The sequence below is a fragment of the Typopeltis vanoorti genome, chromosome 23 (genome assembly GCF_054136105.1).
Source record: "Typopeltis vanoorti isolate ZY-2024b chromosome 23, IOZ_Tvanoo_1.0, whole genome shotgun sequence".
NCBI lineage: Eukaryota > Metazoa > Arthropoda > Arachnida > Uropygi > Thelyphonidae > Typopeltis > Typopeltis vanoorti.
The window spans coordinates 73505794-73518925 of NC_143571.1; the positions used below are offsets into that span (position 1 = coordinate 73505794).

General features: G+C 32.2%; 1 protein-coding gene across 1 annotated transcript in view; it reads left to right on the forward strand.

Annotated features, from left to right (window-relative positions):
* LOC150093978 (ubiquitin carboxyl-terminal hydrolase 25-like) overlaps positions 1 to 13132 on the forward strand; it is a 551531-nt gene that overhangs the window by 277870 nt on the left and 260529 nt on the right. The window contains exon 10 of the mRNA XM_090413163.1: positions 12501 to 12646. Within this exon, the coding sequence (XP_090269289.1) occupies positions 12501 to 12646 (146 nt within the window). The remainder of the gene's footprint in view (positions 1 to 12500; positions 12647 to 13132) is intronic.

Here is a 13132-nt window from a genome sequence, read left to right on the forward strand (position 1 = left end):
ATTGCAATCTCAATAATGTTCCATTAATAGAGGCTTAAAATAGCAGATCCAATGTAGCAAGTATTGCATCCTGATTGGCAGTTAAACTTATTAACAACATTGTGCCATAGGAAAACATTGGTCTAAGGTATTGTGGGTTTTTTATTTTAGTAAATTTTGTAGTCTATTACTTGTAGTGAAGGGTATTTTGTAAATTGAATATAAACCTAAAAAACCTCTTCCTTGGTGAGAAAGGATGAGGTTTTTTAGGTATGTAATTTCTGGTTTAGAGCAGCGGTGGAAGAAGACCATTTGTAAATGTTAATGAACTGTGTTAAAATGACCAATGTTTTGATATAGCAAGAGTGACAGAAGGAGGAGAAATGTAAGCTGTTTCCAAAGCTGGTAAGTTTATTCTGTACTACTAATATAGTGGTCAGATCTATCTACATTGGGATGACATGAAACTTTAGTTTTATGTCACTCTTGAGTTCTAATGTTTCTGATATTTGGTACAGCATAATCTCTCAACATTATGTGATAATTTTCACAATTTCACAATTTTGTCAATCTCCTGGCTTTAAAATGTAATAAAGAAAACTTAAATTGTGTATGTTGTTTGTAAAATATAAATTTTTAAATTGTGTATACATGTTTTGAAACATCCTATATAAGGGATGTTTACAACAAGAACCAAACTTCTATCTTTTCCAATCAAAGGGTGCAGTATCATGTCATTCTTCCTTTCTTTCATTCTTACACTGTGATCAGAATACATTATGGAAAATTATGGAGACAACTACCATGTTAGAGCAAAACTTTAGTTTAATATAAACCAAAATGAGCACTCGACGTTTAGACCTTCATATCAAGGTCATCATCTGGAGCATACACATATATACAGAGAAACAAGCTGAACTACGATCTACAAGGTTTGCTAAAGTTATCAACTGTTACAACAATTATTGGCCTGACCTCTGGTGTAAAAAGAAAAAAAAAACCTTTACTACATCAAAGCTAGAGTCCTATTATTATCCATTAGGTTACAAAATTAAATTGGGCTGGAGAGCAACATGTTTATATATATATATACCTGTACACCCCTTGAGGGTACATGGCAGGAATTTGATGATGATGATGATATATATATATATATATATATATATCTATATATATTAAAAAAAAATTATGTGATTATACACATGAATTTCAACCAATTGATATGGAATAGTTTCCAATAAAAGCTGAAAATTGCTTCAAGTCCTAAAGTATGCTAGATACTAAGTAGGCTGAATATGTGCCATCCAAATTCTTGGAATTTTTATGCCACCATTATTGTTGAATTTGGAGTCATTAACACCCTTAAAAACAGTGCTATAACAATTTGCTCTAATCAACAAACTCTTAAACAAGAATTAAAGATTATTAGCAACACATTTATAAATAATGGCTATAACAAAAATACTATTAATAAAGTTCTTCATAAAACTTCATCAAAAAAAGAATATAAATTACAGAAAAACCATAACCATCCCATACATTAAAGGGATATCAGAAAAAAATCAATAGAATCCTACACCATTAAACCACCTATAAAATTAAAAAACATATTCAACTCCTCTAAGGATCCTCTCCTCCCATTGGCACATCCTGGAGTTTATTGCATCTACTGCACCTGTAACTTACCTTATATTGGTGAAACTGGACGTCCAATCCCTATACTGAAAAAAAAAAAAAAAAAGAACAAGAACACAAAAGACATTAAATATAACAATTTTGGTTAAGCAGGCCTCTCAGATCATGCTCTCAACATCCTACACCAAATTGATTGGAAAAGTACCTGCTCTTTACATCATATATACAAAAACCTGGTATGAAAGAAAATTTATAGAAGCCTGTGAAATTCTGATTAACCACCCTATAGTCTAACTAAGTGAAAAAAAACTTCCAACATCTTTCTCTAAATCCAGAGTAATTTAATAATAAGGTGAGCCACCTTTTGCAACTTGTATAGGTAAAAATGACTTCTCCATTGCTTCCACCTTGGTCACACCACCTCTAGGTCTGGCTCCCACTGACAAGACCTCAATAAAGGTCGAAACCAGTCCGGGTAGTGCCCCTTCCCATAATGCATATCATTAAACATGTCCGCAAGGAGATGATTTATTATGGGAGATGCTAAGACAAGGAGTGATGAGAACTTGGTCCACCTTTACCGCGAATCCTGAAGATACTTCAGGTGCAAACTTTGTTTGCTTACACTGGGATAAAGGATTCAACTAAATTTATTATGAGCGTTACTGTGTGCTGGGTTCAGAATAATTTAGTGACTTTAAGGTATTCTCCACACCAGGTCACTCAAAGTAAACAAAAAAGCATAAAATAACAAAACACAGCTGCAGAAATGTTAGTACCTGAGGCATCCTTTCAACAGCAAATAGGAAAAGTACAAATAATGGATTCAACCTAGGCTGTGTAAACTATTTATCTTGGAAACAGTTACAACATATTGTTACACCCTGATAACTTAAGAATGTGTGAAAATTTCAGTTATCATGATGTAACAAGAGAAGAATTAAAAACCCTGTATAGATAACTAAGTAAGCAAGCTTGTTCCTAAGCAGATATTGTTAAGAGCCTTTGAAAGTAACGAATACAAAAAATTAAAAGAAAGAAAAATATGCTTGCATCCAAGTGAAAAATATAGCTGAAATTGTTTGTTGAACTAAAAAAAAAAAGAAGGGAATTTTATTACAGTTGTGATATGATAAAATAAGGTTAAGTAAACCAAAGAAGATTAGTCATAGAATTTTGTATGTGAGAGGCTAGTTTTTACACTTGAAATAAGAGATTAAAGATTTGAGTTAATTCTTAGAAAATTTTGGAAAGGGGATTAATTTAGTATAGATGACATAGAGGTTAGCTTAAACAAAAACTAAAGCTCAAGGTCATAATTCCCGAATTGAGACTTCATCATGTGTCAGTCACGTGCACACGGACCACATGATGTTTTGGCAGAAAAACGGCACTCTAATTGGTCAGTGAAATCGACTCCAGTAAGGGGGGGAAGAAAAGAAATTGAAGAAGGTGCCGGTAGGGATCATCGTATAAAAGGGTTAGGACCCCCCACCCCACCCCCAAGCTTTTTTCCTCAGAGTTTTCTTCACGAGTCATCGTATAGGTCTCACGGGGTTTTCCTGAGTGACGGTTAGAATTTTCTCCGTCCGACACAATAAGGAAACAAAGTGTGCGGGATTTCGATTCCGTGTTCCTATTATAAGAAATGAGGGATGCCGTTTAGTTAAAAAAGAAAGAAGATAATGTGAGTGTGTTTCATTGTCCAGTGATCATAACGAGAGAAAGAAAATTCTATAAAGAAGTCAGTGCCCACGTGGTGAGGTTCACAGCCATAGAATAGATGATCCTATGTATGTCTTTAATTGAAGCATATAAGGTAAAGATCATTAAAGCCCATCTTAGTGCCAAAAGAACTTAGGAGTGATAAGTTATAGAAGAGTTCGTCCTAGGAAGGTACAATCGGAAAAAGGTAGAGACCAGTGTAGAAGACCCAAGTCAAAAGGTATTGTAAAAACTCATGTCAATTCAAATCGTTGCTCAATTACTGAACAGTTGAAGGGATTAATGAGAATTATAGTAGGACTTTAGTACATGTCAGACTAGAATGAAAATGAGCTTGTTACTATACATTAATAAGTATTCATGTGCCTAGAGATTTATGCATGTACATTGTATTTTATTTAAGAGAGTTTTAATGGTCAAAAGTGCGTATTAGCTCAGCAAAAGGATAATTTTAATCCATATTGTCTTAGTGAGAAAATTAGAGTAACTGATTATATATGTCCTAGAAAATACAGAATTATAGTGTGATCAGACCAATAAGGGGTTAGACAAAGGATCAACTAGTTCTAGGATTATACATGTTTGTATGTATAAAATCTGTTATGGCGATATGATCACAATTCTCATGTAGGATCTTAACCTAATACTTGTGTTTAGCTAGTGAAAATTTGTATTATATATTCTTAGAATTGAATTGAGTTTTATTTGATAAAGAATGAATTGTACCATGTTTAAGAGTTCAATAAACTTTTGTTCATTGAAAATACAGTTGTCTGAGATTGCCGCTCAATGCACCACTTGTAACAATGTACGAACCTAATCATGCGGGCGGGGGGATTTGTTAATTTACGAGATAAAGGTCACGACTGCATATTAGTTTCACACTCAGACATATTTTGGTAATTGCTCCTTGTTTTTGAATTTTATATCTTAAACTAAATGTCCCGAAAGGCACAGTATAAAATAAATATTTAGGGACACTAAGGGGAGAAGAAGCTTGAACATTTGTATTTGGGTGATATCTTGTATATAAATAAGATTTGGACAAAGACAAGTAGAGTTTCACATGTAAGGATAGTTGAAAGCCTAATAATCATAAATTGGGACACAACAATGTTGACAGCCATCTATAAATGTTTAAAGGGCATATTTTCTGTCTGTCTCTCATGCTTAGAACAGAGGCCATATGTGCTACAGGCATAATAATTGACACTGCTTTTCCTTTCTCTTTCACAATATCACAGTCAATGTTTTTCTTTCTTTCTTTCGTTTTTGTGTCAGGTCATTCCAGTACACACAATTTCCATGTCAGGAAGCTGTTCTTCCTCCTTTTCAGGCTTTATGTTTTTTTACTTCTTGTTGATTCTAGTCTAAATTTAAATCACTGCTGGCAATATCAAGTACAGTGATGTGGGCAAATAACAATGATAAGTTGGAAAATGAGACTTATTTGTGCCAATGGCACCACAGGCAGTGCTACTAAGGAAGAAGTTGAGAAATATTTTGAGGCATTACAGAGGGCAACTGACACAAAGACAAAGGAAAAGTTAGTCCTTGTTGGAGATCTAAACAACATAGTATGAAATAATTACCAGACATGTGGAAATATTTTGAGATAATATGAAGAAAATGGCAAGGCTAATATTAATGGTAAATACTTGCTGGATTTCTGTTCAGGATATGTATTATTCATTTCTAACATGCTCAAACATAAATATAAGCAAAAATTCACATGAAAAGAAGACTTAGGAAATAAGAAAAGCCTCATTAACTATGTTATTGTTGATAGTGATATCTTCACGGGTTCAGGACACAAGAGTATACAGAGGATTTGAAATTGGAAGTGATCATTATTTAGTTTTTAGCAGAATAAGAATATCATATTGAAAAGTAAAGTGTGTAAGAAAGTTTTAAAAAGAATCATGAGCAACTTTCAGAGGTGAACTGTAGACTCAAATGCACAAGTATTATTTTAGAAAAAAAAAAATGAAAGAGTTTGAAAAACCTAACCTTGGCAATTCGGTAGTAGACCCCAAAGAAAACATTCATTCATTCAGCCAGAGAGGCATATGGTGAGATTACCTTCAAATATAAATTAATCACAACTTCATGGTGAACTGAGAAGTTAGAGATGCAGTGAAGTAAAAGAAGAAGAACGCATATTGAAGATCCTGGCAAGTAAATAAATTTGTACTCTGAGAGAATACACAGAAAAATATAAGAAAGCAAAGCAATGAATAAAACTAGCTAAACAGGTCATGAGAAGACTTCAGTAAGAAGATAGAAAATAAAATCAGAACGTGGCAAAATATTCTGGAAGATGCTGAAAAAAGTTTAAAAATGGGAGGAAAAAGTAACTGTAAAAGGAATCTAAGATGATATGAAGGTGATATGAAAAATGAAGATAAAGTTACTCTAGATTTCTGGAGATTTTTAATTACTTTTAAAGATTGCTAAATGAAATGAGTAGTGAAAAAAAAAGCAGTGATAAAACACTCGAGAGGAAATGCACTTAGAAGTATATATCACTATTTGACTTAGAAAAAGCCATCAAAAAACTGAAATGTAAAACGGTAGTTGGAGTAGTGATATTTGACTAGAAATGCTCAAATATGGAGGTATAAAAGTTTAGTTTTATAGTGGCTACACAGCATAATTCAGAAGGCCTGGTCAAACGGTTGAATTTCATTTGACTGGAGTACAGCTCTCATAGTATCCATCTGTAAATGGAAATAAAATGGAATGTGAGAGTTATAGAAAAATTTTTCTATTGGGTGTTCCTGGTAAGATTTATACAAGTATACTTCAGTAAAAGCTAAGAAAAATTGTGGAATGGAAGCTTAGAGAAGAACAAGCTGGGTTCTGTTCAAAGACAAATAGTTGGGAAATAATGGGAATATAACATTGATGTGTATGTAAGTATTGTAGATCTGGAAGAGCCATATGAGTACCAAGAGAAAAGCTTTCAAAACACTACAATTATATGGAGCAGTGTGTAGCCTATATTTGTATTATATGTCAGCAAATAGAATTGAAGGAGATGGTTTGATGTTAAATCAGGTGAGAGACAAAGGTGCATTATCTCCACTGTTATTCATCTATATGAGTCATGTTATGAAGGAAAGTTGATGTACTAGTTTGCAGGATTGTGTTCATAAATTGAATAACTGATATAATTTGGTATGAAAATCAGACTTCTTACATTTGCAGAATTGCTTACATAAGAGTAGTGTGTGATGCATTATGATTGGTGTATCGTATAAGCAACAGACCAACAATCTGCTGTGCTTCACTTTGCTTACCAACATCCTAAACTTAAATTGTAGTCAGTAATTAAACTGAAAGGATCTAGGAATCTGACTGAGAATAGGAAGAAAGTAAATAGATTATGGAAATTAAAGAGAATGACTTATGTTAAATAATTTTAATCATGAATTATTATTATTATTATTTTTGCCTGTGTCAAAGGCATCTTCAGTGCAACTAAAAAATGAAACATGATGTATATCAACAGAAACATTCTAAGAGAAGTAAACAATGTTAATTAAGTAACAAATGGGACCTATTTGTTACCTTGTAACAAATGAGAAAGATTAGCAGATTGAAAAAGTATTATCTCCTGTAGGAGAGAGAAAAGTTTGTTTGGACAATATAATAAGATCTCACAAGTTTCCTTATAAAGATGTTCCACAAGGAATCTGCTCTTATGTAGGATTTTTGTCTTATTCCACAAGACTCCGTGCTTAGTAGAAATGGTATGTTCAAAGAGGTCAGATTTTGACACATGATACTTTATATAAGATTTGTACTCCTCATGACAGACAAAGACAGATATTCTTGATTGTCCAAAATAAGATAGCCACAAGAACAAAGGATCTGGTACATGCCTGGACACTTTTCTTTGGTGAAGAAAGAAAGAAAGATAGGGATATTTCTGACAGGACAAAAATGCCACGTAAATATTGAGAGGCTTTAACATTCTTGCAGTGCATTTAGATATTCCTTTAACATATTAAAGTGGAATATAAGTAATTTTTTCTTGGGAAGAAATGCAGGAATTCTATAGCTTGAAAGCTTTATTAATAAAAGCTTCATTGAAACTAGTCAAGAAATTTGATTTCATGTAATTGTTGACATAAGCTGTAGAACATCAAACATAGTCATGATGTTTTATGGTCTGGTGTATTAGGGTGTTGTCTCACTTATAAACTATCTTATCTGTCAAATTTGCTTTTTTTTTTTTTCTCTGCTTTCACAGGAAGTCTGTCACTTATTAACCCTTTCTGCCCTAGTGATTCCAATTGGAATCACTAACTTTCTTGGCCTTCATAGCCCATATTACGTGGCGAATGATTCCAATTCTGAAATGATTCATTGAAAATGAAATTTCCATGAATCATTGAAAAAAATACATTTTCATTTTCTGAAAAATGAAAATGTATTTTTTTCAATGATTCATGGAAATTATATGGAAATTCATGGAAATTCATATTACGTGGCGAATGATTCCAATTCTGAAATGATTCATTGAAAATGAAATTTCCATGAATCATTGAAAAAAATACATTTTCATTTTCTGAAAAATGAAAATGTATTTTTCAGAAAAATACTTGATATCCTTGCATTTTTAGACCTAAAGACAAAATAAATAGAAAGAAAAATTTTTTTCACTTGTAAAATAAAAATCAGGTCAGAAAGGGTTAAGAATACCCTGGGCATAATGTTATTATGATTACTTTATATACAGTCTTTCTCTTCAGCAGTCTTTTTATCAGATAACATTTGATTTACTCAAGCAAGATTATCCTTCTTGTGTATCATTAAACTTTTTTGATTTTGTTATTTATTCTGGATATTTTACCTTTTAAAATATATTGTATCAAAAAGTTGAAAGTACAGCAATAACAAGTCCTCTTTCACCCAAGTATGGGTGAAAGAGGAGTTTTTATGGGACTTTTTGAACAGTATCTCTTCATTGATATTTTCCTCAAACCTACAATTTGGTGGAGATACACTAATGACAACTTTGTTATCTGGAAATTTCGTACCTAAGATAATTACAATTCTCCCAGAATACAGTTCACTTTAGGGAAAAAAAAGGAAACAACCAATTAAGTTTTTGTATCTGCTTATTCTTCATCAACTCAATGGCAGTTTTCATAATTTCAGAAGAAAATTCACACAAGCCATTATAACATAATATATCTAAGTTGCACCATCACCCTAATCAAAAAATTTGTACTGTTAAGACTTAATACATTGGTACAGGAAAGCTTTGCTTAATGCGAATTCAATATACACAATAATCAGTTAACGCAATTGAGCAAAGTAACACTATTTCCTGCTTTAAGCGAGTGATTAATCAGTTAACACAATTTTTTTACGTTACGCGAAATTTTTTGTTGCCAATCTGCAGCAAGCCAAAAAGCTGGAAGTCATTAAGAGACGTAAAAGTAGCACTAGTAATACAATGATTGTGTGAGACCTGGGATACAGCAAGTTTACAGTTTGGACTATATTAAATAAGATCAAAAAATAAAAAGAACGGGGAAAAGCTGCTACTGCTTCTTTAAACATGCAGATCACCTGCAATAGAAGCCATTTAATGATCGAGATGGAGCATCTTCTATTAGTATAGGGAATATTCAGACAAAAGCCCTCAATATTTTTATCTCATTGAAAGAAACCAAATTTTAAGAGGAATGTGAAAGCTTTACTGTGAGTTTAAGATGGTTTGACCATTTTAAAAATTGAGCTGGACTGCATAAAGTAAGAACAACTGGGGAATCTGCTAGTGCTAATAAAGATTCTGGGGCCAAGTGTCCTGAAGAATTGCAAAGGATAATTCAGGAGGGAGATTATGACGATCGGCAAATATTCAATGTTGACAAAATTGGTCTCTTTTGGAAGTGTATGTCAACAAAAACTTTCCTAACTAAAAGTGAAGCATCTCATCCAGGATACAAAGTATCTAAAGATTGTCTCATGCTTTTATTAGGAAGCAATGCAGAAGATGACTTGTAAACTCAAGCCTATGTTAGTTTATCATGCACAAGATATAACATTATTGAAGTAATCAGCGCAGTTGGAAAAAAAAAAAAAACTTGTATTTAATTATTATTATTATTATTCAGGCTTCCATGGAGTCAAAACACTCATCATGGGAGGTCCCTCCTAGGAAACACAAAGTCTATCATACCACTCCTTAAATGCATTGACCGTTCTCGCTCTCACCACTCCATCAGGCAATGCATTCCATGGTTCAACCACCCTCCTTGCAAAGAAACCACTCCTCCCCCTCGTGAGAAACTTGCTCAATTTCCATTCAGAACAGTTAAGTGAGAATGATCTCCTTCAACTAGAAGAACAGCGTGCATATGAAGAAGATGATAAGGAGTGCGAACAAGAGGAGAATGTTATGACTTAGAAGCTAACTGCAAAAGAACTTGAGCTAGTGTCAATCACATTGAGTATACTAAGGAAATTTTTGTTTGATGCTGATCCTGATATGGAACGATGCTTCGAAGTCTTTATCAAGACTTCAAAGCTTCATTGAAATCTTGATAAAGCAATCACCAGCTATCGCAAATTGCATCACAAGATGAAAAAGTTGACCACTATTCAAACATCTTTACTTAACTTTTTTGTAAAAAAGTAGCTCAATCAAATGTTTAGACATTAAATAAAACTTTAAGCAATTGATTTTTATTAACTTTGATGTTTTATTGTCTAATATACTGTATATATTATACTGTAATTTGTTACGCTTATATTGTACTTTTTTTTCAAATTTACGCTAACTGATGAATGAATTATAATTATTCATATTGTTTATTGTATTTGCTTAACGTGATTTTGCTTAGTGCACATTGATGGATTAATTAATTGCATTAAGCGAGGTCCTCCTGTACTCATGCTTTATGCTCTACAGATAACTTATTATGTCAAGAATTACAACAAATGAACCTTCTTGACAGATTGTTTCTGTAAAGCCTTTATTAATAGTTATAGACTTACTGCCCCTTCTACTTGAAAAGAAATTACTCATATTCCAATTCCTTATGCTAAAGGAATATCTAAATGTATTGTGTGAATTTTAAAGCTTCTGAAAATTTATGTGGTATTTTATCTTATCAGAAAAATCTCATGTTTGTTTTTTTTTCTTTGCCAAAGTCAAGTGTCCTCCACTTAATTTTTCAGGCATGTACCAAATCCCTTGCTCTTCTGGCCTATCTTATTTTGGACAATCTGGAACATCTGCCTTTGTCTGTCATCAATATAAATCTTATATAAAGTATATCGAATTCAAACAATTTGAACATGCCATGTATACTAAGCCCAGGGTCCTGTGGAATGAGACAAAAATCCTACATAAGAGCAGTTTCCTTAGCCTTTATAAGGAAACTTGTGTAACGTTTTCAGTCTATATTTTTTTTTTAATTAGTACTTGATTGACCATTGCCTTGTTAAAGCTGTTATGGTGTTTTTATTAGAATATGTATATATATATTTTTTGATTGTATATTGTTTTCCATTATTTACTTGTACTGAAGATGTCTTTGATACATAGACTAAAATTTCCTTATTAAATTATTTAACATTATCTCCTCTTTATTTTCTGTAATTAAAATATACAGCAAGATGTAATATGGGGCTGGTGGTGAAGGCATGCAAGCTTCACTTATTATTCATAGTCTATATTGGATCACATTATCAGGGAAAGTGGGATTAAATATGATATCCAAATCAGAGATATTCAATTAATATTTTTTACTTTATCCATAGAAGCTTATACTTTTCAAGACTATAAGTAAATTGAATAACTTCTCTAAAAAATTCAATATAAAAAACAGTATTAAAAAAAACATAAAATTAGCAGGAACATAGAAAAACATCAGCTTTATTCTTGATGGGGGAACCTGTGGTGATGATCATGACCTGTAGAATTCCACTCTTGGACAGTCCTCTCTTTCTCTCTGTTGTTTCTTGGGTTTTTGAATAACATCAGTGATTTTTGTCATCTGCCTAATGTTTCACTTTTTATTTTATTTTATTTTGCATTCTGAGCTTGTTTATTTTTCAAAATGCTTATCTTCCTTGTTTGTTGGCATAAATTTTTTTATTTTTTTGTCAAAGACCAGGTTTGGGCACCTTTATGTCAATGCAGGCAGTATAATGGAATCCAACAGCATATTTTTAAGAGAGATGGGTAATTATTCCATGCTTTGGGTTGTATTTCTAGGTCTTATATACTGTTGAAGGATATTATTTGTCCCAGATAGGTGTACTCTGTATATATTCACTGTCGATGCCATCTGTCTGGAGAAGAATTTTCGAACTATTAGTCATGATTTTTGTTTTTGCCAAACTCAAGTCCCACTAGTTTGCATGCATTGTTTAATTTATCATCTCTAACAATTCAGCAGTCTTCATAGATGGTATTTTTTAATCTAGATATTGAAGATTGCTTAGTTTCTTTTCTGAAATGCTGATATAATTTTTAATCAAGTTTTCTGAACATTCACATGTAGCTGTAAAATATTTTGGGTTATTGGATCACATTGTTTAACATGCTTGTCGATCAGGAATTGGTCTTTCCTACTGTATAAACAGCTGCTTGACTTTTGCTATAAAAAGTTTGGATTAGTTTGATATATTTAGCATTTATACATTGTTCCACTAGATCAACTAAAAAAGCAGCAGCATTATATGCAATAGATCTTGTAGAAAAAAGTTCCTAAAATCCTGCTAGCTCATATGGTTGATTTGTATCTACTTATCCAGAGATTCTGCTTTGAATATCATAATTGTAATAATGAGCAACTTATGATTATGCGAAATAAGACTGAATGGTTTATAGATGTTTATATCTGATTTAAAGAGGATTATCTTTGATTTTAGCCACTGTAAGAATATTTAATGAGCTTGTCTAATCACAAGAATGTCTTGTCTAATCACAAGAATGTCTTGTCTAATCACAAGAATTTCTGTCTAATCACATTCTTGTGATTAGACAGAAATTTTTTAATAATAAATATATGTTTGCTCTACTTTTGTTAAATATTTGTTCATCTTAGATGATTCTGCAATAAAATCTTTGAGTTTACTTATGAAAGTAAGACATTTGATTGTTACAAATGTATTATTTTGGAATTTTTTAGGACATATATTTTCCAATGAAGAAGCCTTTGGACAATATCCACTTCAAGTAAATGGTTTTGCAGATATACATGATAGCTTAGAGGCTGCAATGGCACAAGAAATTGAATCTTGTCATTCTGATGTTATGACCAAGTCTGGACAAGAGGTAATTAATCATGCTTATTTTTTTTTAAAACCACACTTGTAGAATCCTCACAAAAATTGTTCTGTTGCAGTCTGAATATTTTCTGTTACTAGTGAAATGGATGTTGGATTTCTGATTTTCAGGATAGATTTTTAGCTAAGCTATTATACAAAATAGTTGTGATTTATGTATTTCCCATCCTTGAAAGACTATAAACCTATACCACATTAGTATCATGGATAGGATATATCACCATCATCAAATTCCTGATATACATACCCTCAGTGGGTGTATAGGATAATAACAATAGTACTACATGAAAAAGTTAATGGTATTATTAACTTCCAATCAACAATTTTCCTCCAAATTAATGTGATATCTGTCAAGATTCCAATATTATCAAATCTTGTATTTCTGTCTTTTAAGGCACTTTTTACTGTATCAGTCCATCTACATCTTGGTCTTCCTCTGGGTCTTTTTCTTGCCAACCTGGGGAAAAACACTTGT